Consider the following 26,832-nt stretch of genomic DNA (forward strand, 5'->3'; position numbering starts at 1 on the left):
TTACCTGCTAACAGCCCCAGATCATTACTAACAGCAAGAAGAGATGTGCACTGTTCTCCATCTACATCCTGCTTCCCACTTACAGAGAACAGCTGCATAGGAACTGGCATCATGTGTGTACCCCTTGCTGTGCCTTAACCAGCTCTCTCCCACCATGAGCGAAACATCTCTAGGCCTGGAACGCGAGGGCTTGAAAGTGGCAGTTCCAAAAAGCCATGGCAGGGCATTATCAGTTGATGTGAATTATCTTAATGGATTAATCTATTTCCATTACAAATTCAGCCAGATACCTGAAGCTCCCTCTTTGCTGCCATTGGGCAGGGCCCCCCAAAATGTGAGGATTCTGGTCTGTGTGATAGAGAGTTTTTCAATATTATCCAGGAGTACATAACATGCAGCATGTTATTCCATATGGGTGTGTTCCTACTTTAACCTCCCCCCCCCACCCTTGCTGTCATCTCTGAGTGCCTTACAATACCCATGAGGGAGATGCCACTGGGCCCAGAGATGTAAGTGACTGTGTGACCTTGGGCAAGAGTCTGTGTTGAGCTAGGAAGGGACACCAGGTCTTGAGTTCCAGGCTAGCATCTAACCACTGGGCCATGTTGCCTTCCACAGACCACAAGTGGCCCCCGGGGCACTTGCAGGTCGTCAATGGTGAGCTGGCTGGTCACATGGTATGCCTGTGTTTGAATCTGCTGCCCCACCATCCCCATCGGATGTCATTTCTTCCACAGGAGGAGGGCAGCAAGTCACTGCAGCCTCAAATGGGAAGGGACATGCCCAGGCCATGAGGCGGCAGGCCACAGCCAGCTTGAATTTAGATGACAGCCCACAGGGGTGCAGTTTACCCAGCCTGGCTCCCATCACCCATCATGACACACAGTGTTTGGAGTCTCTGCCCCGGCTCGATGCCCAGGACAAACTGCAGAGGGAGGCTGACCCAGTCTGGTAAATGCCTCTGAAAACATGTATCCTAGTCATGCTTGTGGCACCCTTTAGCTTCCTGCTCCCTACAGACAGCGGGTGCTGCGGGTGGCAGAGCCCCATCCCCCCTCCCCGCACTAGATGCCCCTCCAATTCCCCCTGTAGACAGCATGTGATGTGGGTGCCAGATCCCCATTCCCATCCCTGCACTGGGTGCCCCTCCAATCTGCTCTGCAGCCAGCGGGTGCCAGTGCCCCATCCCCATCCCTGCACCAGATGCCCCTCCGATCCGCCCAGCAGACAGTGGGTGCTGGGGATGCCAGATCCCCATTTCCCATCCCTGCACTGGGTCCCGTTTCGATCTCCCCTGAAGACAGCAGGTGCTGTGGGGTGCCAGAGCCTTGTCTCCATCCCTGCACCGGGTGCCCCTCCGATCCCCCCTGCTGCCCATCCAGCCCGTCCTTTGGGGCTCTGCTCCCTGGGAGCATGGCCAAGATTCTCTTAGCCCCTGCAGGGATGAGCTGTCCCAGGCAGAGCAAACCTGCCTCCCCTAGAGCAGCCATTGCCTTGAGAAAAGGCTCCTGTGGAATTCATTCCATGCTGCCCAGGAGGGAATGTAAAGGAGTCTAAGAGAATTTGAGCTGTGGCCCCAGGGAGCAGAACTCCAAAGGGAGGACTAGACAGGGACCCCAGCCCTGCCCCATGTAACCAGGACAGCCAGAAACCCCTTGCCAGCCCCCTACCAGCCAAAAGACACCAACAGAGCCAGTCAGCGATGTTAAAATAAACTCAGCTTCCTGGACTATCCAGCTGCGGAGGGAGCACCCAGCATTGCTGCTGCTTTCTGCTCAGCATCTGAGAATGTCCTCTCACCCAGTCACAGGTAGATACAGAGCTAGAACTCTCCACTGAATTCTGTGGAAATTTTAATGACATTTTTGACATCTTTTGAATGCTTAACTAGCGACATCTAGCAATTCTCCAGGGCTTCTCTGGCAACTTCCTGCCATGTGGAGTTAGCACTGCTTCAGAGGCTGATTTAGAAGGCCGGCTAGTGTCTCAGACAGCAACAGCTGCCCAGGCTGGGAACACAGGCATCCCTGCATTAACAAGCCAGGGCAGCAAGGAAAGGACAAGCTTCCTCTTTGAGCATATCCCAGAGCCTTCATTCCGTAGCCATTGCTGTCCTACCACAGAGGCCATGTGTGGGGTCACCTGCCCCTACTTCTAATTTCTGCCAGGATGGGATGTGCCTGGGAAAGGCACCAGCACTGGGTGCTCTCGTTGAGCCAGGCTAAGCGGTGCTGGGAGCAGGGAAGCGAGACCGGGCTGGTAGCAGTTGCAGATACAACAGCTCAGCAGCGGAGCCTGCCTGGTGTGCATGTGAGGCTGCAGAAGGGAGGTTAGGCCAATGGGGAGAAGCCAGTAGGGGACCAGAGGAGAGATGAGTGGGGTGGGGGGAGCAGCAGGCCCAAGGGCAATTGGGGGGCAGGTGCAGAGGCAGCAGGGGTGGCAGCAGGAGTGATCGGGAGGCAGGGGAATACAAGTGCAGTTCCCCTGAAACTATGATTGATGTTTTATTTCATTTTTTTCTGAAGGCACTAACCCAGCAGAGTACTTACATGTGAAGTCCAAGCATTTGAGCAGTTCCATTGATTTTAATGGACCACGCCGAACATAAACTTTCAAATTTGCTGGATTGGGGCCTTCATATTGGAATATATTAAACAGTAAGAACTGGAAAGTCACACTCAAACTTTGTAATGTTAATAGGAAAAGTGGGTCAGTTATGAAGCTTCAATCCAATTTCCAGTTCTTAAATTTCAGATCCAAACCCAACCCACTTCACAAGACGGTTGGGATTTGCGGTTCTGAACTGGTCCATCATAAAAATAAAACCTGAGCTGAGAAGTTGAAATCTGGACCTAGAGCTGAACTGCCTCATGGTTCTGAGTGATTTAGATTCTGCGTCCGACTTTTAGGTCCATGTCTAGTTAGAAATTAACTGTAGAGAGAAAATTGAATTGTAGGAAAGCTCAGATATGTGACTTGAACACCACTGCTAATTGGCCTAGGCAAAGGAGATTAAAACAGATTTCTGTGCTCCATTTACTTTTCAAAAATTCTTTCAAACCACTATTCTCCTGCCATGAAATCTGTTTTTCCAGGTTTGCTAATGATGCCCTATATTCAGCATTCTGTGATACTACAGGTACCTGAAGAGTCAGCTGCCAGAGGAGACATCACAGCCACCGAGAGGTTAGCAAGAGATTTCTGGTACTTGTGATGCTCAAGAGAGCTAAGGTCTCCTTGAAAACGCATAAGAGAGAATGGATTCAAATAGAGAGGGAAAATAATTTGACACGGTTAAATTAGAACAGATTCCTGAGATAATTATTGGGGGCTGATATTATTACAAGAGCTCTAAAAGATCATATCAAAAGGATTGTCTGCAAACATCTCTGTTCTTCGAATCAGCGGCTCTCAATCCTTCTAGACTACTGAACCCCTTTCAGCCAAGGGCAGCAGGACTCAGGCTTCAGCATGTCTCTCAGCTTTGCAGGGCCCCTGCTTGCCACCCCCTAATGCCAGCCCGGCACTTGAAACCCCCAAACCCATCCCACCACCCCTGGGTTGAGAAACACTAATATGGTACATAGAGCATTATAAACAAGTAATTGTGTGAAATTTCAGCTGTCTATCAGAGATGGTCTACTCTAGACAGTATTTGGTCCTGCCATGAGGGCAGGGGCCTGGACTCGATGACCTCTCAAGGTCCCTTCCAGTCCTAGAATCTATGAATCTATTACTTTGCTAGTGATTTTTACACAGCCTGCCATAAAACTAGGCAAATAAATAGAACCATAGAATATCAGGGTTGGAAGGGACCTCAGGAGGTCATTTAGTCCAACCCCCTGCTCAAAGCAGGACCAATCCCCAACTAAATCATCCCAGCCAGGGCTTTGTCAAGCCTGACCTTAAAAACCTCTAAGGAAGGAGATTCCACCACCTCCCTAGGGAACCCATTCCAGTGCTTCACCACCCTCCTAATGAAAAAGATTTTCCTAATATCCAACCTAAGCCTCACCCACTGCAACTTGAGACCATTACTCCTTGTTCAGTCAAGTAATATCTAGATGAGCTGATGATGTACCCCCGGAAGACACCTGCATACCCACAAGGGTACATGCACCCCTGGTTGAGAACTGCTTCAAACTGATAATATGGCAGTATAATCCAGAACTGCTTCATGTGCAGCTCTTTTAGAAATGTCTTCATCTGCTCTTACGTAGTATTGCAAATCATGACACCAAAAGTAACTCTAGAAATTGAAACTCCTTTATCTCGAGTACCTGCCCTGAGCTCCGCTGCATGACACCAGAACCTTTAAATTGTGCCCTCCCACTATCAGCAGTTACCAGTCGCCTCTGCCTGAGCACCTCATCGCTGATTAATCTATCCCTCCCATCCTTTGTGGCTCTGATCTCTCCTTCAGTAGAGCTCAAGTTTTAGACATTGCACGTGTAGTCACTCTCTCTACGCTTACTGTGAGTGAGTGCCATTTGGAGGAACAGCAACAAAAAGAGGTGGAGTTTATATGTTCTCTAGTATTTAGATATGGGAACAGGGACTATGGGGGCTTTAGAGGGGCACACGTGGTGTTACAGAACAAGTGTTCACAGTTATATGATCTGTCTGAATTTGTATTTTACCACAGTAATTAGTACTCAGCTCCACCACCAAATCCCAATTCTGCAGGGTGTGCATCAGTTTTCTATGTTCATAGTTCAAAACTATAACTAGGCCCTGGGTCTTCAAAGCCAGAAATCAATTTTGGGGAAAAAAAGTGGCGGATATTTTGAGCTGAGTTAAATGAATGGGAAGAGATGCCTTGTTTCAAGTTAAGATCAGATTTATTTTCAATCTTTTTGGCAAGGATAATTTGTAAATTTCTACCCAGTTATGGAGATTAATGGATAACTGTAGCTGCACCAACACCACTTGCTGTTCTTGCAAGAGTGCAAATCACAAGGACAGGTCCAACACAAGCAAGTGAACCTTTTAGGAAGGAAAAACACTTGGGCTGTGCCTTGACACAAACCTGGGAAATGGCTTTTCTACCACAAGAGGCATAAGTAGAAGACAGAATAGCTTCAAGGGGCAGTTTCTGGTTGGGGGGAAGAGGGGGGCTTGCCTGGGCAGAATAGTTGCTCTTGTGCTTACTGGAGTAGAACTTTGGCCTTTTCCTAAAGAGCCTGACACAGTTCTTCCAATGATGCTGTCCCAACAGGATCCAGCCGGGGGTCTCAATAGCTGAGCTCCCTGGGAGTCTGGCTGCAAAACTCCCAGGTGATGAGACAGAAAGGAGCTTCCTGCACAGAAGGTTAAAGTTCCTGCCCAGTGAAGAAGCATTTCCAACTGTTTGTTTCTTCAGCCATTCTCACATATTTCCTGCACCCTGCCAGCACAGCGCCTGTCACAATTGGGAACAGGCTTTGCCACTTTGGCAGCTTTAGGTAACAGCAAAAAAAATAATTCACCCTGGTATGACCCCCATTGACCAGAAGCACTATAGCAGGGACCAAGCATGCTCACTGTCCCCAGAGAAGCTGAACACACACACACCTGCCTTTACTTTCAAGGGTTACAGTTACCAAAAAACCTTACCGGGAGACTGCCCAAGGGAAACCATCTCCTTCAGTTCTGACTTCTGTTGCACAAACCCCGAGCTGCCTTCAGAGACTGCAGTACAGACAATCCTGGTTAACTCCAATTAATTCTTAAGAGTTCAGCTGTATTCAGATTTAAAACTGAGTTCTAAAGCGTTTAGCAAAGGCCGAAACTGGAGAGAACAATGCACATTGAAAAGGGACTAGGCAGCCCAACTCTGGCCTTAGGCTAAGCAGTCAGCAGAAACTGGAGCTATAGAGCCAAACTCCTCTCTTGTGAGAACTCCAAAGATGTCAATGCAGATACAACAAGTATGTACGTGGCTCAACAACAATCCAGTTCTGCAAGAATACTCCAGATTTCTCACTACACAAGACATATAAAGTAATATCCACTGACAGTGTTCCCACCTTTCCATGCTCTCACTGATTACGTACACATAGTTATGCACATTTTCTGTCAACACACAAAGTAAGCAAGCAGTGACTGCTGCATTTGAGCTTCATTTAACTGGAACCACCTCTTCAGTGCTGGGATTCTGCTTTTACATGCAATATAAGATGCTACTGGTCACACCCCAAGGAATAATGGTGCTGTCTGCCTCCCATTGTTTTGCCCCAAGGGTAAATGATTAATTGGTTTGCCCTTCTGAACTGTGCTATTTCTGTAGAACACAAATCAGCCAGCAACCTGGAGACTGGAAACAGGTTAGTGAGCACAAAATTGTGCTTTCTAGTTGAGAATGTTGGCTGCTGGGGATTTATCCTCCTACTTAAAAGGGGTTGAATTCCCCACTAATTGAAATAAATTCTTCTCTGATACAGTCAGTGTGCTCCACTCTCATATAACATTCTCAAACAGCAGAGTGCCCTGCCCTCCTGCCCAGGGCCCATAGTACACGACACCCAAGTGGTTTAAAAACCCTGCTTGACTGCGACAGTTCATTAACTCCCAAGCACAGTATGACAGTGAGGGGTGGGCACGCAGGCTGAAAAGGTTTCCCTGCCCACCTTTCGCGAGCTCAGCGACAACAGTCTCACTGGTGCTTGGCCTGTGACTAACCACAGATTATTTTCATTGAATGCCTAGCCCCCTGCTCCTTGCCATTGTGCTGTGGCAGAAGCATGGCACTTGGAAGTGAGGGTATTCCCAAACTAGCACCTTCTGGCTGCCACCACCTTGTTCTGCCTCTGGCTGGGGGGTTCTTTTGGGTTTCTTGACAGCGGAGAGAGACAGGGACAATGAACATCAGGCAGCATATCCTTACTGTGGAGAGGGGAGAACATCCCCAGAAGCAGCCACTCCTGTGAGCTGCTCAACAGTGATAGCTTGGAGCGTACCTGGTGAGCTAACACTGTGGTGTGAGGGACAAAAGAACAGTGATAGATACTTGAACATATCGACAACAAACCAAGAACCCAAGGGTTATTTGGCAGGGCTCCCAAGCAGAATATTGCACTCAGGGGTCACTAATGCTAGAAGCTTTAAACTGTAGAAAATTAAATGGTTTTGCACATTACAAAAATAAAGATAAACCACATTGTTCTACACGAGTTACTGAACAGCAGTGAACTTCAGATGAGTGATCCCGCGTCTACATGAAATAGAACCAAACTGGAGTGCTCTAAATATTGCCATCAATCCTGACATTATGGCTATTTGTGTACAGCAAACAGAATCCCTGAGAAGCTGTTCATACTGTTCGTTTGTCAAGCAGCTCTTCCTTGGAGGATGATCATGATTCTGAGGTTCAGGTGTAAAACGTTTACTCAGTTGTGCTTTACCAAGCCACAGCATTTATTCCTTGAAAACGTCTGAACTCTTCTTGTTAAGTGTGTCCATAGATCACGCTGAGTTATCAGGAAACGGTCCTCCATCTGGGAAAGATTCCAGTCTGGACTTTTCTTTTCCTCACTTAACATCACAGCAACAAATCACTAGTTTCTTCCTCTGAGGAAAATAAAGACAGAGACACATCAGTGGCAATGAAGAGAACAGGAGAATGTTTCCCAATGTGGGAAATGATGGGAGATCCCAGCCCCAGCTCTGGGCACAAACAAAGCCTGTATCCATGTGGGAATTCTGTGCCTCTCCTGCCCCCTCCAAGCAGTGACACTGAGCTCCAACAGCTGGAGAACATGCAACCTGTAAGGCTGGCCTTGTCTCTATGCCCCTTTGAACATCTGTGTCCTCCCACTCCCCCAACATTGTAGGTGAATTTAGTTCACTGGTGGGTTTTACGATAGTGCTAAGTAGACCATGAATGCGGTGCCAACAGAGTCTTGTCCCCAAGCCATTCTCCTCCTGGAGGAACCTCCTTTTTATTGAGCCAGAGGATTTGGAGGTTTTCGCCAAAACCAGAGCTAGGGAGTTCTTAGCCCAGACTAGCATTCCCAACCCTCTCATGCTGGAAAGGTTTTGCCAACACCTAATACACAATAGCACATCACTCAAATAGTTTTGCTGTTGTAAAGATGGAGGAGCTGCATCTTTAGCTAACTATACATTATTTTAAACTGTAAACAAGTTAAGAAAGAAAAGAAGCCAGCTACACACTCCCCACTGACTCGGGCTTGTATGGCTTCAATTGGTCATGACTAGAGATTGGTCGAATCCAGAGCTCCATCTGTGAGTGTCTGTGTTCCTGATTTGGGGGTGTACAGGTCTTCACCGCTCAAGCTCAGGTTTAATTAGGGGACTTCCAGAGAAGCTGATGATTCAGTATTCATCCGAACCTGACCAGCACCAGCTGTGGCACAGTTCATGGGAACAAACACCAAACTATTCCTGAAAAGGAGGCAAAGCCTTCCCATTTTAATGTGTGCCTTGTGGTTCTGTAGCATTTCTCAACCTCTCAGCCACAGGGGCCCTCAGTACTCCTGGGGGGGATTCTGCGCCACTGCGCAAGCTCAGAAACACTGATTCTCTTTGCTTCCTCACAGAACAATGATTTCTGTGGGGAAGCAAAGAGAAGCTTTACCAGCGCTCACCGTGACAAAGTGGGGATTTTCCCTTGTTATGTTGTATGTGAATCTTACTATTTTGCATGAATGCTGTGTGTACCTCAGTTTCCCTGTGTATCGCACCAATGTCTAGGTGATGGGAATAAGGGTGTGTGAATTTTGCAGGGGCTGCTCCAGCTCCCTGCACGGATGCCATGGAGACCAAGGAGGGAGATGCGACCAGATGACTCTTGACCAGGGAAACGAGACAAAGGCCAGAGGAGGAGCAGCAACAGGCAGGGTAGGAGCCAGGCAGCTGGAAGCAAGTCAGTCTCAGGTGGCTTGGGGGAGGGCCAGAGCCCTGGCTCTGGGTTCCCCTCCTCCGAAGATGGACTTGGATGAAAGTGACTGATTTCTCTGCTAACCAGTTCTGTTCTAGGCTGTGTTCCTGTCCACTAATAATCCTGTTTTACCAGCTGGCTGAGTCACGTCTGACTGCAGAGTTGGGGGGCAGGGCCCCCTGGCTGCCCCAGGAGCCTCGCCTGTGCAGACTCGCTGTGCGAAGCGCATGGAGGGGCAGGGGATGCTGAATGCTTCGAGGTCAGACCCAGGAAGGTCCAAACTGTGTAAGCTTCTTGCCCGGGAGACAGTCTGCTCAGAGAGAGGAGGCTCCCCCAGAGTCCTGATTGGCTTCATATGGAGTAGTTCCAGAGTATCACTCGGTGACTCTGTGACACACACTCACTCCTCCCTGGCAGAGCAGGCACATCTGTTTGGGAAACTGGAGCAGCTAGGAGAGAGGCAAGTCACTGCAGGAGGTGGGGGGCAGGGGGGGAGGAGTCCAGATACAAGGGCATTGGGCAGACAGGGGAGCAACTCCCCATACAGTGATTCTCCTGCCATTTCCTGGCCCTATCGCTCCTCAGCCACAGGGGGAGCAGGTCCCTGTACAGGGAGCTGCTCCCCCTGTCCACCAACCCCCGTGCATCTGGATCCCTCCCCCCTGCACCCAGAACGCTCTGAGGCCCCCCTGCATTGGGAGCCCCTTGCAACCTCCCACAGAATTCCCACTCTGCTGAGCCTCACCCCTGCATCAGGAGCCCCCAGTACCCAGACTTCCCCACACCCAGAGCACCCCCACTGAGCCCCTCACATCCAAATCCCCACCCTACAGAGACTCATCCCATGCGTCGGGTGCCCCACACACCCAGACCCCCATACCACTGAGTCCTAACCAGCTGCACAGCTGCATCCTGACCCCCACCCCACCAAGATCCACTCCTCCAGCACCCAGATCCCCCTGCTGAGCCCTAACGACCTTCACCTGGACTCCCCTGCAGAGTCCTATTGCCCCTGCACCCAGAACCCCCAACCGAGCTCCTGTGCATCCAGATCTCCTCCCCCACACTGGGCTTCCCACAACCTGATTGCTCCACACAGAATCTGGTACTCCTGAGGGAATTCTAAATCAAAATTTAAAAATTCTGCACCAATAAATTAAAAGTTTTAAAATTCTGCATATTTTATTTGCCAATATCATCACATCATTTTCAATTATTTTGGTAATTTATTTCAAAATACTTTTCAGCAAAGAATTGAAAATAGCATGATTATATTGTGTTATTTTGACAAATATTCAGATTTTTGCAGAATTTTAAAATATTGTGTGCAGAATGTTTATTTTCTGGGCACAGAATTCAAGAGTAACTCAGTGTGGTGTGCCGAGGTCCCTGCCCTTCACGCGTTCCATAGCGTGCTGATTCGGCTGTCGTATCTGCGGAAGCACCTCAGGAAACCCCTGCAACTGAGGTTTCTTGACTTCAATGGAAAATCACAACATATCGGTTACCTTCCACAGCACCGAAGTGTTTAAACAGCACCCTGAGGGGTGCAGCGTAGCAGCTTAACCTCCTGGACAAGGACATTAGATGCTCCAGAGAAATCATTTTTATTACTATGCAAAAACCTCTTCAATCAAGCTGCCTGCAGCTGTTTAGAAGACCAGCACTCCCCTGGCCACGCATGCCACCACTGCATTTTACATTGTGCTGTGAGGTAGTCTCCAATGCCCAGGCGGCTCACTGACTATTTGATCAGAAACAAAGGGTTGAGGGCAGCCTACATTTTTCTTCTCCAAATAGCTTCCTAGAGACAACCCCCTCTCTCTCACAGCAAGTGTGCATCTCAATAGAGCTCAACTGCTCTTTCTGGTATCCGGTTATTTCAGGGGTCACCGACTCCAAGTGATCTCTGTTTGACAGGCCAGGATGAACGTAAAATGCTCCAAAACAAAACCATGGAAAGCACCACAGTTAGCACAAGGGAGACAGAGCACTCTGTTTTAGGGCAACGCTCCCAATCCCTCAGACTCTGCACTATGCAGAGTGGTTTCCTGTCCTAACAAAAGAACGGCCCTACTGGGTCAGACCAAAGGTCCATCTAGCCCAGTATCCTGTCCTCTAACAGTGGCCAATGCCAGGTGCCCCAGAAGGAATGAACAGAACAGGAAATCATCAAGTGATCCATCCCCTGTCGCCCATCCCCAGCTCCTGGCCTCATTCCCCAGCTCCTATTATGTTCACTCTCTCCTATTCCCACCAAGTTCCCCCACCCCTTTTTCTTACCCACCTATCCTTCTCCACAGGAAACATTCATGTAGGAAGCCAATCCCTCCCCACAGCTGTGGGAAAGGGTCCCCTCAACCCCACTATGGTCCTGTTCCTGGAGGCAGTGCAGAGGTCTTTGGGGTTAGCCTTCAGTGGGTTCTAGATAACCCCTCTGCTTGCTGGAAGGGAAATGGAGCTCCCTCTCTCCTCCTGTCCCACCCAGGGACCCGGCAGCTCACAGTGCAGGCGAGGAGTCCACCATCACTCTGCTCCCCCAACACAGCTCGCAGGCCGGTCTTTGATGCTACTCACAGCTTTGCCAAGCAGCAGAGTGAGGCTGCCCCTATTCTCAGTGATGTTAGGAAGTGCCACACATGAGCAGCAGTGCTGGAGCCATCTGCTGGCAGCCTCAGGAAGGCAGTTCTGCACCTTGCCCCACACAGGACACTGCTGTGAGTTTCCCTTAGGAACTGCAGGGATACAGCCCTCAAGAGGGATACAGCCCTCAAGGCCCTTGGAGACTGCCGAAGCTGAAGGCACTTGGCCAAGGGAGCCAAGGGCTCCTCCAAGCCCTGAGCTCAAGTCTGTGGCTGAATGCTCTCCGGGTAGAATGCACTTCTTCAGGCTGTTACCAGCTCACTACACAACATGACTGCACTACGTGGCTCCCTCTGTGGAGGGGCAGCCACCGCATGCGTGATTGCTCTGCAGCAGCTGGTCAGTCTGACACTCCCGCCACGTGTGCCCACACCAAGAGATCTGGTTCCAAAGATACCCGAGAACGGGGAGTGTGCACTTTTCCAGCCCAGCTCCCTAAGGACAAGCCCAGCCTGGCAGCTTGCAGACTACTGTGCGGTTTGCTGAGTAGCCTTTCCCTGCAGACCCCAAGGGAGCTCTGGTTCCGACAGGCAGTAATTCTGTCAGGATTTCAATGACCAAGTCAGATTCCTTGTTTACAAGAGCAGGCTCTCACCGAGTGAAGCGTCAGGAGGACACCATGCATTTGTTTGGGGTTAAAATGTCGAAGGGTTCGCGCAGCAGCCAGCCCTCTCTTAGCAGTGACAAAGGGAGCATGAAGGCCTGATTGTCCCCCCTTTCCTAAGCTGGGGGCATTTCACACCTGCTCTGCATTGCAGTAAGGGCAGGGTGAATCAGCCCCTCTCCTCCCAAGATAGCTCCTAGGACTCCGGTACACTAAGGGAGCTGTGCATCCCAGCCTAGCGAGAAACTGCTAATTCCTTTTTCCACGTCGCCCACTGGCAACAGATGGCCAGAGCCCAGCACACACAGTGTAAGACTTTTCAGCTGTAAGATGGCAGTTGCAGCCCCTGCAGGCCAGATTGCCCCCTCGTTGCCCACCTGGAAAGGAGCCAGCACTTTGCTCTGGGTAGCAAAGCGTCATATCTGTCAGCACAGCCAGAGGAAAGCTCTGCCTGGTAAGCCATCGTCAGCACCAGAGACTCGCAATCGAAAAAGAGTTAGACCAGTGTGTGTGATGCACAAGCTGGAAGAGAACCCAGCTTGCTCTCTGTAGTGGGGCCACTGCCCCACTCCGGGGTAAACAGGGCTGTGGCTGGGTGAGCCAATCAGCTGGACTGATTGGCCTAGCAGCCTCAGCTGTGGTCATGCCCCAATCAGGGCCCAGCTGGCCCTTACAGGAGGGCAGTGGGCCAGGAGCAGGCAGGCTTCCTCCAGCTGAGGAGGGAGATGGATCTGGCTGCCTGAGTACTAAAGGGTACTGGAGTGAAGCCAGGCTAGGGAAAGGCCAGAGGAGCTGGGGAGCTCCGGGCCAGAAACCCCCCAGGCTGCAAGGCCTTGTACAAAGCCCCTGGAGGTACTAGGTGCAGGGAAAGGCAGCAGGTCAAAATGTCCCTTGCCATTGATGACTGGCTTATACAGACTGCAGCTGGCCCCAGTGAAAAGGGGCGAGATGGTGACTGGCAGTGGCCCATAGGCTGAGGCAAGGTGGGGATAGAGGGTGGGGGTTCCCCAGGGAGGGCAGACTGGAGGGGCAGCACCCCAGGTGAAAGGGCACCTGGCCAGGAGGGACATGGGGGCCAGCAACAGCAAGACACTGGCAGAGGATGCTCTGGAGCTGGTAAAAAGAGCTAATTCCCAGATATACCAGCAGGAGGCGCTGCTGGGTGAGTCTCCACCCCGCTACACTCTCCCAGAGGTAAAGCACTCATTTGCAACTGAAGTCTGGGGACATGTGTCTGACCAATACGCGGCACTTTTTCAGTTGCTCTTCTCAACACATCTGCACTTTGAAGAGGAGGAGAGGAGCAGTAAGAAACACAAGAGTTTTCTGCCTTAAAAGGTGACTGACAGGGTCCCTTGGAGAGAGAGGAGTCAGTCATATCAAGCCTCCTGTGGTGGTGTTCTCCATGTTAGCCCATGTAAGATGGCTCCTGTACCCATCTGTGATGGGGTAGTAGCACCTAGTGGTCAGCCCACCCCACGCCCTGGGATGGCCTTTTAAGGGTCTGGAAGAGTCCAGCACATACAGAGAATGACCCAACCAACTAAAGCCTTCTTCTGCCCTGGAGCTGTGCCCCATCCCCACTGACTTGGCTTCCCCTGGATGGGACAAGGTGGCTCCTGCTTCAGCTCTGCCCTCCCCTCCCAGAAGCAAGGAGAGAACTGGAAAGGAAGAAAGAGACTTGCCCTTTTCAGAGAGATACTGCCCCCTGCCATCCATGAACAATGTGCGGCCCAGCAGCTTCCTCCATACTCCTGCCACCCCTAGCCAGTGTCCTGGCAGCTCCAGTCCTTACAGGGACAGAGAAGACAGGGGAAGCCAGCAATCACTGGGAGAGGGTGGCCAGTGTTAGTGTGGAGGATTGGATGGCCAGTATTCACTGCAGGGTGAGGGTGGGGAGTGACACACTTCATTCATTGTAACGGGGTGTGGCATCAATATTAACTGAGCCTGCATGTGGCACAGACATGACTTGAAGGCGAGGGGGAAGAGTGCTTGTCTCTTAGGAGGACACTGTAGATATTAACTCAGCTGCAGCCAGTCATGTAATGAGCTTGGGCTTAGAGCCACTGAACACTGGTGCTTGTAAAAGCAGTTTTGTAATGCCAGCCAGGAGATGGGATTTCTGTTCTGCAAAAAAAAAAAACCAAAAAAAACAAAAACTGAGTTTGAGGGGAAATATCCTGAATCAGGACAAAAAGCCACAAAACTTGAATTTTTTGTGGGGATGAAATTCCTAAATTTTTTGCTTTGGAAATACTGACATATTCCCACAGTGGGACCACTTCAGTGTTTCCAAAACAAAATGTGCTCCCTGGAATCACTTGCTCTGCAGTAGCTGACAGTCTGGGAAGCCCACCAGGTCAGCTGTGGAGAACAAGGGAGCCCCGGTGGCCAGTCTGCCTGCCTGGTTCCCAGCACAAGTGCTGGTGGAATCAGCCTGTTTTCACGCACATTCCGATCCCACCAAACCAATCCTTTTGGATGGAATGTCCAGCCAGCACTAGGTGTTTGGTAGGGAGCAGTAGTGAATGGAGGATCCATCTTGCACGAAAGCGGGTGGAACAGAGAGGGGCAGGGGTATCTTTCCAGCCCTATACCAGTGAGTGTCATTTGAATGGGAAGGGTTAGGATAATGTCCTAGCTCTACACCATCATGAATATAGGAGAGGATTCAAAGTAACAGATCTGGCTGAGATTTAAAGAAGGTTTACAAACGTCACAGAAAGCAGGATACGTACAGGCAGCATGTGGGTTTGTTCAAATGAGAGACAGCACCAGCACGTCGGGGACTTAAAACACGTAACTGATTGGTTAGCTGCAGTTCAGTTGCTCCAAAACTCAACCTGCTACAGACCAAGCATCATGTGTCAGCTATAACCTAGCACATGCCAGCCCAGAGCTGGACTGTCCTTTTATTCCATCTCAACCTTCGATATGTGAAACCCACCAGCGAGCAAATTAGGTTCACGTACATTTACAATCTCATAGTTAAAAAAATGCATCTGCAGTTAACTGTCTGGGACAGTAATTTTGATACTGGAATTCATACCACGTGAAACTCTCTCTATTAACAAGCTGCCCCAGTCCACTCCTCCACCAAATTATGGGAGGAACGTTTGTGCCATAGATTGCTACAGTGAAGAAGAGCCAGACCACACTGGCCTGCTCTACCAGTCTGCTTTTAAAGAGATATGATAGCTACATGCACACTGTCAAACCCCACTGAAAAATAGGACTGATGCAACCCCAAACACTCACCTGTAAGGAAACAGCTCTAGGAAGCTCCACCACAGCAAGTCTCAACTGACTTTTCTTCAGTTACATCTGAATGAAAAAGTACTGAGAAAATTTTTACATTCATCAACAGGTCCAAATGGGTGCACAGCAGGGTCCATAGAATTTCAGTCCCAGTGTTTTATCTCCAGCCAATAATGCTGCCATCTGATTGCTGCAAGACTATTGTTTCACGTCACATCTGCTCATCAGTGACCTTCAGATTGCACTGTACACTTAAGTTCTCAAGGGTATCTCAGGAGAGACACACTTAGCCGTGTTCCCACTTCAAATAGTTCAGAGTTCCAAAGTCTGGTCTCGTTGTAAAGGCAGGACTCCAAACCCAAGAGACAGTAGCACTACAGATCCTTCAGCCACACCGCAGTTTCACACGCTGCCCGATGTAAAACCTTTAGCACTAGCATTACCATTCATCTGAAGGAGAGAAGGACAAAGAAACCGTCTTGTAGCAGCAGTCTTTCATGGCTTATAGTAGCAGCAAAGAGTCCTGTGGCACCTTATAGACTAACAGACCAATTGGAGCATTAGCTTTCGTGGGTGAATACCCACTTCGTCGGATGCATCTGTTAGTCTATAAGGTGCCACAGGACTTTTTGCTGCTTTTACAGATCCAGACTAACACGGCTACCCCTCTGATACATGGCTTATAGTGTTCATGATGAACAGATTAATACACATTCTGTTTTCTTCCAGATGCCAAATATGGTGAGTACTCAGTCTAAATAAATAGCCCTTTTTCAGAACAGACGGGGTTTCTTTTGTCATGGGTTTGCTGGCAACTACGACAGGATGGGGGCACTAGTGTTAGGTGCTACCTAGGGCAGACTGAATATTTGGGGGACAAGCCTTACAGTGTTTATGTTCCATCTCAAACTGTTTAGTTTGAGGGTAGAAATTTCTTTGCTTCTGAGATCCAACACAGTGTCAAACAAACAAAAGGTGAGATGTGCAGCTGTGGTTCAGGAGCTTCAGGAGACGCAAGGTCTACAGACAGCTGTGTTTGAAAGCTGCATTAACACACAACTCAACACAGCTTCCCCCCTCTCCCAAGCTGGTTTAAACACAGTTGGCCCATTGCAGGGAGACCAGGGCAAATTGTGCTCAGAACTAGTGTCAGATAGTGAACGAGACCAGTGAGGATCTAAAAGCAGGAAAGAACACCAAGGCTGGTGCCCAAGAGAACAGCTAGCCACGGATCCAGCTGACATTCTTTGCACACCTTTGTCTGCTACCATTACAAAGCGCACCCCTCCCCACAAGGGGGAACACATGGGACATGAATCTCTGAAGAGAGACTCAGCAACAGGTTTGGGAACCTCTGCCATAGCAGAAGCTTGCATCCAGAGAAGCAAAGACACCATTTTAAAACCTGGAGCTTTCCATCAGCTTTGAGCAGGGGGTTGGACTAGATGACCTCCTGAGGTCCCTTCCAACCCTGACATTATATGATCAAGTGATGTGTAGCCAGAACAACAAAAATAAAGGATACTTCCTATAACTGGGAGTTCTTGGAGATGTGTGGTCCCTATCTGTATTCCATGCATGGGCAGGCATCTGCGCCATGCACCCAAGTCCACAGATTTTAACAAGTAGTGTCAGCTGGCCCCCCCACACACAGTAGATCTCCTTATGCTCCCGAGCAAGGGTACAAGAGGCAGTGTGGGTCCATGCCTCCTCAGTTCCTCTTCCTGAGAATTTAACCAGATGTGAAAGCAAAGGGGACGGAGAGCGGGTCGTGGAATACATCTCAAAGAACTTCCCATTACAGTCAGCAACCTCCATTTCTTCTTCTTCGAGCTGGTCCCTACATGTATTCCACGCGTGGGTGATTGGCAAGAAGTGCTCAGACTGGAGGTGGAGACAAGGAAGCCAGCAACAAAGATGTGTGCACTACTGCAGATCCCACTGCTGCATCTGCAGCAGAGGCCTGGACTAGTGCGCAATATACAGCAAATGTGTGTCTGGAGCTCCAAGTCGCTGCTCTGCATATGTCCTGTGTTGAGACTTCCTGCAGGGATGCTATCATGGTGGCCTCTGCTCTTGGGTAATGTGCTATTATGCCTCCAGGAGGCGGAATGTGAGCGAGCATGTAGCACTTGATAATGCAGCCAGAAACCTACTTAGAAACCCTTTGAGGCGACATAGCTGTGACATTCTACACCTTGGGGGAGTGTGCTTTAACCCCCATATTCCTCATTTTTATATAATCGTGATCTTACATGTAAAGCAGGCCATGTGAGGTATCAGGGGAAAGGTTATGATCTGCTGAAAGTCATTTCTCTACCTACATATGTGTATCATCACTGCATGTGAAGTTATGAGAATTGTGTTGTACGGTGATCACTAAAACATGCTGTAAGTTGGGGAATCAGTAAGATATTAGCTCCTCAGAGACAACAGCATGGAAAATAACCAATGCCTGGGCAGGTGTCAAACAACCATCAACAGCCATTGTCCAGCAAGGGAGATACAATTCAATGACTCCCCTGCATAAGGCTCAACCTTGCTTGGAGACTCAGCAATGCCTCCAGACATGCCTGGACTTGTGTTTTCCAAGCACAAGGACTGAGGGTATAAAACAGACAGAAGGGCCACATGTTTGGCCTCTTCTCCTGCCCCCACCTATGCTGCAAGCAACTGAGACACTGAGAAGACAAGACTCCAACAGAGGATATTGGCCCAGGTTTAAGGAACAAACCTGTATATTAAGGACTGCAATATCCAGTGGGGTGAGAAAACCGCTTAATCTAGATGTTTTCCAGTCGAATAGGTTGAGAGTTTAGACTGTGCGCTTATATTTCATTTCTTTTGGTAACTAACTCTGACTTTTCCCCCTATCACTTATAATCACTTAAAAAAATCTCTCTTTTGTAGTCAATAAATTTGTTTTAAGTGTTTATCTTTACCAGTGAGGTTGTATGAAGTGTGTGGCAATTCTGCTCAGGTTTGACAGAGGTACGTCCACTTTCCACTGATGAAATGGTGAACCAATTAATACATTTGCATTGCTCATCTTGCGCAGTGCAAGACGGTACATTCCTGGGGTACAGTGCTGGGAGCTGGGGGAATCTGGCTGGTGCCTTTCCCTGTGTGATTCAGGAGTGGCTCGGGAGCATTCATGCAATCCAGCTGGGCGTGGGGCTCCACATGCTGTTGTGCTGAGTGATAACAGCACCTGGAGGGGTTGCTGCTGGTCATTAGCAAGACACTGTGAGAGACAGCTCAGGCTGGAGAGAGTTCAGGGGGCAAAGTGGTCCCACCAGTCCCAGGCTGCACCCCAGGGATCCTGTCACAATAGACTGACCTTGGGATTTCTCAGGTATCATGATAGAGTGTCTTGGTGACTTTCTGATGAGTTTGGTTCTTTGCGGGTAAAAAGCCAGCGAATGCTGGACGTCAAGAGAATGAAGTCTCTTCTCTTTGGGAGAAGTGTGCGGTTTGGGAAAAGAGACAGGTAAGTGAATACGCTGGTTAAGGTAAACTTCAGAGACTAGCCTGGGAAGAAATTCAGGGTGAAAGCAAAGGGATACCTTGTGTTTCTGAAATACCATAAAAGGGAGGATCTGCCAAGAGGGCTCCCAGTTTGTTGACCCTCCTGGCTGAAGCAATGGCCAAAACACCGCTTTCATGGATGGTGACATAGGGAGGGGGGAGTAGAGAAGGGTCCTTTTTAGGTTTCGACCATCAAACAAAGGAGGCATGATCCTAGTGGGAACCTTGGAGTCGATGTGGTCCTTGTTGGGTGAGTTGACTGAGTTGAGCCAGGCCTGTAGGCAACACAGATGAAGTCTGGCAAAGTGTGTCACATTAGTACATGCTGCCACATGGCCTAGCAGTGATATGCACATTCTCACTGTAGCCTTTGGTCTGCGGGAAATCAAATAAATCAGGTTGCACGTCATTTGAAACCTTTCTGCAGGGAGGAAGACTCTTGCAGAAAGAGTCCATTGTTGCCCCAATAAATTTTGTCAGCTTCATGAGGGATAAAGTAGATTTTTCTCTATTCATGCAAACCCCCAGTGCTGTGAGTAACTGAATGAGGAATTGAATAGCTGATGCGATCTCCCATCGAGAGGGTCCTAACAGGAGCTAGTCATCCAGATACAGAAAAACTGTATGGCCCTGACATCTCATCAGTGCTGCCACCACAGAAAAAACTTTTGTAAATGCTTTGGGTGCTACCACTAGTCCAAAAGGGAGGACTCGGAATTAGAAGTGCTCCTGACCCACCATGAACTGTATGAGCCCCCTGTGGAAAGGGTGAATGTCTATATGAAAATATGCATCCATGTTGAAAGCTGCGACCCATATTACCTCTTCAGGAGGAGACTATTGATGCCAATGTAACCATCCTGAATTTTGACTTTCAAATGAAGATGCTGAGGTGCTAAAGATCCAGATTGGGTCTCCATCCTCTGTGTTTTTGGGGACTAGGAAAAATGGACACTAGAACCCTCTTCCTTGATACTGAGGCAGGACGTGTTCTGTTGCCCATTGGTATAATATGGATTCTACTTCCTGTTGAAGGGTCATCTAGTGAGACTGGTCCCCAAAGAGGGACCGGGAAGGGGAGGAACACTATGGAGTATCCCTTATGGATAATCTCCAAGACCCAACCAACTATCATGATTACCTCCCAGTTCCAGGCAAAAAGAGTAAGATGGCCACCAAAGGTGATGGAAAAAAGGATAGGAGGAATCAGAGATCACAGAATATCAGGGTTGGAAGGGACCTCAGGAGGTCATCTAGTCCAACCCCCTGCTCAAAGCAAGGCCAATCCCCAGACAGATTTTTGCCCCAGATCCCTAAATGGCCCCCTCAAGGACTGAACTCTCAACCCTAGGTTTAGCAGGCCAATGCTCAAACCACTGAGCTATCCCTCCCCCAATGGCATGTGGGTCTCGACTAAGATGCAAAAGTGGCTCCTAGCAGTGGGCTGGGAATGAGTTGTGGTTGAGGTGCTAGAGGGGGCTTAAAAGCAGGGCCTCTCAGTCTTTTGTTGCTTGCATGGAGGTTCAGCAGGATGCTGGTAGTAGAAAGCATGAGGAGGAGGAGGAAGTGGTCTTGTTTTACAGGTCTGCCTCTAGTGCTTCCTTCTCGGGGCTAGTGGGCAGATCCCCAAGGAGCAAAGGTTGGACATCAAGTCCTTTAACAAATAAAGAGTCATTAATTTTCTCATTGAAGAGGTTCAGCTTGTCAAAGGGAAGATCTTGGATAGTATTCTGCACTTCCCTGGGAAATTCTGAGGATTGCAGCCAAGAATCCCTCCTCACAACAATACCAGTGGCCAAGCTTACTGATGCTCTATCCACTGCATCAACTGCAGCCTGAACAGCCACTTTTGGCACCAACTTGTCCTCCTCTAGTAAGGAGAGGAATTGGGCTCTGTCATTAGTGGAAAGTTTGTCCTGAAAGGCCACCAGCCTAGAGTAGTTGTTGAAGTTGTACTTTGCTGATGCGGAATTGCAAGTCCACAAAGACAACCTTTCTCCCCAGGAGGTCCAGTCTCCTGAATCCTTTGCCTGACAGGATGGTCCTTATGTATAGGACCTACTCCTCTCTGTAGCAACCTGTACCACCAGAGAGTCTGGAGCAGGGTGGAAGAATAAAAATTTGGCTACCTTTGGTGGGACCAAAATGCACCTGTTGGTCCTCAGAGGTGTGGGAGTACAGGATGATGGGGTGTGCCAATCTTACTAGTTCCAATATGGCCTCATTAACTGGGAGAACCACCTTACTTGGGCCCTGAGGCTGCAAAATGTCCAACCAGTTGGTGTGGGCCTTGGGTTTCCTCCAGAGGTATCTAGAGACAATTAGCCACTCTTTGCACAAGTCATGGTATTGCTGATGATTGTCCAGTGGGGATGGAGAAGAGGAGGAGATTCCCATCGGGACTGTCTGTACCTGTGGTTCTGGTTTGACATCCTCCTCCTCCTCATACACCAATGAATCTGGTTGTGGGTGAGAAGGAGAAGAGTGGAAAGTCTCCTGGGTGAGTCCCAGGCATCTGCTATCAGGATCCTACAGTCCCCAATAAGGCCTGAAAGGGGTCAACTGTTTGAGGGGGACCCCATGACATGGGAAACCGTCAGTCCCTAAGAAAGTCATGACTATAAAGGTAGCAACTGTAAGTCCTGGATTGCCTGTTTGGGCTTGGCTCTCTCTGGAGGCGGATGAAGGAGGAGCCAGCTCATCAGATTCATCTGAATCTGAAAATTGCTCCTGTTGGAATGGCTAGGCTGGCAGCAGCTGTCAGTGATGCCTGATGGCTGTAAGTGAGATGGCTCCTGGTGTAGTAATGTCCCTCAGGAGGGCTGGGCCAGAGAAGAGGAGAGAATGTGGATAGGGGAGAAAAGTATCCTCTGGTGCCTTATAGGTCTGAATATGTCCTAATGCACAGGAGGTTCGCATGGTTGGCGCTGATGGTATGGGTGCATTCCTGGCGTGATGAGTTCTTTGGGCAGGTAAGTCAGTACCAAAGAGTCTGGACTGTTGCGGACAGGACCAGCACACGGCTGTCTTTATGCTTCAGTGCCAGAATCACCAGTGCAATCTTCTTCCTACGTGCTTTACCCTCAAGCCAGGGTTGTGTGTGGTTTGGGTTTTTTTTTTTGTTTTTTTGTTTAAATTGTTGTGGGTTTTTGTCAGAACTAGTTCTTTAGGACATGTAAGAGTTTGCTTGACCTCACTGGACCCGGGGAAGGAGCACATCTCTTATGGACAGTCATTGATGGGGGTCTGTCCTCACACTGATGAGTGCCCCTTACTTTCGTGGGAAGTCCTGGAGGGTTCCACTCCTAAGCATGTGCTCATAAGGGCGCTGCTCATTTGTTGAGGCTGAAGTACATGTGTGTCTCCCTGGCTGGACTGGAGAGGGGCCTTCTTCATCAAGCATTCCTAAGGCAAAGCTGACGGGCTTTGTGATTTCTCAGTGGAAACAAGAGACAAAATATGCATGTCACCCAAACAGTAGAGGCAGTATTGCTATTCGTCACTGATGGAAAAGGATCTAGGGCGGGAGATGCAATTCTTGAAGCATGGGACTCTGGGCATAGTCCCAGACCATGGGGAAGAAGTCCTTGGTCCAGGGAAATAAACTACACTAGAACTATAACGTACTAAGCTAAAAAGAATAATTATTCACCAGCCATTTTATTTACAGGTTTTCTGAAAAGCTGAAGGAGAGGACACTGGATTCTGACACTGGCCATGTGGTGGTTAGAAGGAACTGAGGTCGTGTCTACCCACACTGCCTCTGATACCCTCAGCTTGGGAACATGAGGAGATCTACTGCACCAACAGACACTGCTTGTTAAATTCTCTGGGCACGGGAGCACGGTGTGCATGTGTACCCACACATGGAATATGCACACGGACCAGCACTCAAAGAAGAATCACCAGTTAGTCAAACATTTCTTTCATTCAGCAAAACAAACTGAGGAGGATTTTGCTTTACTGTACCTTTATTCTGAGAAGGGGATGTCCACATCCCACTAATAATTAGAACAGTCCTTGGGCTCTGTGGCGGCTAGTTTTCAAAAATGCTTAGCAAGGGCTTGTCTTCTGTAGGGTTTTTGGCATGTACTGAAATTGGGGGTCCGTGCGTCTCTCAGAGCTCACTTGGAACAAGGGCTGATGACTGTCGGGGTTGGAGGATAAATCAATGCGACATTGACTCTCTCGCTGCCATTTCTGGGGCAGATTATTTCCATCACTCCCTCTGGTCTAGGCTGACTCAGCAATTCTCCTGAGAGAGAGAGAGAGAGAGAGAGAGACACTGAGCATCACAGCCATAGTCACAACACAGCTCATTTCACAAAGACCCATAAGGGAGACATCTAAAACCAATGTCATAAAATGTTCTATAAGGAATTTTATTTTTCAACCCAACAGAATTCTCATCTGCATAACCATGATGGTGATTATAGCTGGAAGAATGTAGCTCCAGACAAAGGCAACATCTGCCATTACTCCCGGCTCCCCTAACCTGCATCACCACAGACTGACTCAAAAGATCTTTAGCTAGACACTGCAAATTGAAGTCAGTCTCTAGAGTCTAATGAGGCAAGGACTGCAGAGTAGGTGTTCCTAATTAGGGTTCAAGGGCAGATGGGATCTGAAATTCACCTTCCAACAAAGCTTTGCATACACAATATGAATTACAGGTGTCAGTAAGGCAGCTGGCAGATCAGTGGAGACAGCTATAGAAATCCCCCTATTATTTGTGTCTATGTAGTACAGTGATTCGCACCCTACCCCCCTCCCCCGCCCCTCGGAGAGATTATCCTACCATGGAATAAGTCAGTACAAATCTAGCTAGAGGGATTCTATGACTACCCAGTGGAGACTCTATTCCTTTGCATTAACCAGAAGTGGCCAAATTTGAGCATCATTAAAAATTTAATAGGAGTACTTGTGGCACCATAGGAACTAATAAATTTATTTGAGCATAAGCTTTTGTGGGCTACAGCCCACTTCATTGGATGCATGCAGTGGAAAATACAGTAGGAAGATAGATATCTACATACACACAGAGAACATGAAACAATGGGTGTTACCATTGGTGTTACCACTGTTTCATGTTCTCTCTCTCTCTGTGTGTGTGTATACACACACACACACATATATATACACACACACACACACACACACACACACACACACACACACACACATATATATACACACACACACACACCCCTTCCTACTGTATTTTCCACTACATGCATCCGATGAAGTGGGTTGTAGCCCATGAAAGCTTATGCTCAAATAAATGTGTTAGTCTCTAAGGTGCCACAAGTAATCCTGTTCTTTTTGTGGATACAGACTAACACAGCTGCTACTCTGAAACCTGTCATTAAAAATTTAGATTCTGGGATGCAACTTTCCCAGGGGTTGCTGCTCTCTAGCTCAGAGATCACGCTGCACCAGGCTGCTAGCTCTCTGTTTGCTCGCTGGAGTATGTGTCCTATGCTCCCATTTAGAGCAAAATGCTTTGTGTCTAATCCTGCTCTCGGAAGCTCCTGCACAACCCTCCACGCAGTCAATGGGAGTTCCAGAGGTGCACTCCATGGCAGAACGTTGGCCTCTTATTTTGACCTTTTGCACAGCATGTCCATCTTCTGCATTGGCCCTTATGGAATTAAGCATAGTAAAAAAGAGAGCATTCTGCAGCTGCCTGCTGAGTGGCAGTGGTGGTGAATTTCTACAGCTGACCCATATGCCAGGGCTCACTACAGCAACTATGCCATGAGTCAGGCAAGTTCACTTGTTCGATAAAAAGCTACTCTGATTAGCCAGTTACTGACACCCAAAATCACACGGGGTCAAGGTAGGGCTCTGCGTCAACTACAGTCATGTGAAGAGGACATAAGTGAAGAGACAAACGGACCGGCCCTGAATGTTTGATCCTGGAATAAAGAGCTGTGGTAGCAACGTCCCTTTACCCTCAGGTCTACACTACAGGGTTAGGTCAAATTTAGCCATGTTAGGTCGATTTAAAAATGACTGCATCCACACAACCAACCCCATTCCGTCGACCTAAAGGGCTCTTAAAATCGACTTCTGTACTCCTCTCTGGCATGGGGAGTAGCGTTAAAATTGACTTTCCTGGGTTGAATTTGGGGTAGTACAGATGCAAATCGACGATATTGGCCTCCAGGAGCTATCCCAGAGTGCTCCATTGTGACTGCTCTGGACAGCACTTTGAACTCCGATGCACTAGCCAGGTAAACAGGAAAACTTTTGAATTTCGTTTCCTGTCTGGTCAGCACGGCAAACTCAGCAGCACAGGTGACCATGCAGTCCCCCCAGAATCGTAGAGCGTAAAATGTTTCTACATTCCCCTTACCATCTCCGTCCCTGAGGTTATTGCAGATTAGAAGGCAAAAAAAACCACACTCGCGATGACATGTATTTCCAAGTTTAAGTAAATGGGGGAGGGGAGGGGAGAGACAGGAAGGCTAAATCAGAAATCGAATAAAAAGTCAAATCTCTGGAGGTTTCCCCAGCTCCATTAAGAGAGAACTCTTACTTATTTTCTAAGCCTGACCTTAGTCTTTAGCTTGTGCAAGTAGCCTTCCCACAGCACAGCTCTCATTGTAATCTCTCTAGCTTCTCTAAACGAGGAGTGATAGCTGAGTCATTACTTATTTTCTAAGCCTGACCTTAGTCTTTAGCTTGTGCAAGTAGCCTTCCCACAGCACAGCTCTCATTGTAATCTCTCTAGCTTCTCTAAACGAGGAGTGATAGCTGAGTCATTCCAAGTCTAAAAGTTCACATCATGCCATCCTACTGTAGCGTTCTCGTCCTGGGCATTCCTCCTGACCAACAAAAGTCTGATTCCCAGCCCAGGGTAAAACTTGGCATTAAACTATTTCAGAATAGTCATGACTAATTCAGGTTTCTTTCACCCAGTAATGATTATCACACCTTGCAGGCCACAGATTCAATACACCATTAACAGCTGCACAGTAATGAGAGATGTTAGACAGAGTGCTAGAGAGATATCGTGCAGACATCTGCAGTGCAAGTACCCATCCCACTTGACAACGTCTCCACTATGATGTGGAGGAACACTTTGCCTGTTTGCTTAGACTGCCAACAAAGATGCCAGCTGTCCCAATGCTGAGAGAGAGAGGGGTGTGTGTGTGTGCGCGTGTGTGCGCACGCACACACACAACAGGACTGGGATTACCAGCTCATTTTACAAGGCAACCCATCAGACTGTAACAAGCAAGTTACTACTGACCTAGATCAGATCTGAAGTATTGACGGACCAGGGTGGCAATTTCCTGCCACATCCTGGACAAACCCAACTGAATTAAGTTCAAGTATCTTAGGAGTTCTTTTATTAAAAATGTCAGTGTTTTTATGTATTATTATGGGTCTGTACATAACAGGGGTGGCCAAACTTACTGACCCTCTAAGCCACATATGACAATCTTCAGAAGTTCGAGAGCCAGAACACCCGTGCCAGGGCTTGGGGCTTCAGCTTTAGCTTTGTGGGAAGGACGGTCTTGGGACTGAAGTCCCGAGACACCTCTCCCTGCTGGGCAGAAGTCATCCCTAGCCCCACCACCTCACTGCAGGGAGGAAACCGTGAGCTCTTCCTTCCCCCTCTGGTAGGCAGAGAATGGGAGGGAGGGGCCCTCAGCGAGCTGCACTTTAACTGTAAAAGAGCCACATGCGGCTCACGAGCCTGGCCACCCTGGCATATAACATCTCTAGGGAGACATGACATAAACCCTGGGAAACATTAAGAGCATCAAAGGGTGACTTGAAACAAAAGGCCAAGCTAGAAGGCACTTTGAAAGTGAAGTGACATCTCTAGGGAGAGGTATATGCACACAGACCCTTTCTTACTATGCAAGAACTCAGCCTTCTGAATCTTCGCCCTTAGGAAGGG

At 48.7% G+C, this 26,832-nt stretch overlaps 1 protein-coding gene across 2 annotated transcripts in view; it reads right to left on the reverse strand.

The window, feature by feature from the left end:
- The window catches only part of MFHAS1 (multifunctional ROCO family signaling regulator 1), a 157,346-nt gene that overhangs the window by 33,579 nt on the left and 96,935 nt on the right, over nucleotides 1-26,832 (reverse strand). Inside the window, exons 2-4 of one of the 2 annotated variants that reach the window (XM_050948210.1) lie at nucleotides 22,887-23,172; nucleotides 15,390-15,839; nucleotides 1,841-7,548 (exon numbers count right to left, since the gene is read on the reverse strand). In XM_050948210.1, coding sequence (XP_050804167.1) covers nucleotides 23,042-23,172 — 131 coding nt within the window. In that variant the 3' untranslated portion in view covers nucleotides 1,841-7,548; nucleotides 15,390-15,839; nucleotides 22,887-23,041. Of the gene's footprint in view, nucleotides 1-1,840; nucleotides 7,549-15,389; nucleotides 15,840-22,886; nucleotides 23,173-26,832 lie in introns of those variants that run through there. The other variant, XM_050948211.1, reaches the window with a different exon arrangement.

This window comes from Gopherus flavomarginatus, chromosome 3, assembly GCF_025201925.1.
Source record: "Gopherus flavomarginatus isolate rGopFla2 chromosome 3, rGopFla2.mat.asm, whole genome shotgun sequence".
Classification (NCBI taxonomy): Eukaryota; Metazoa; Chordata; order Testudines; family Testudinidae; genus Gopherus; species Gopherus flavomarginatus.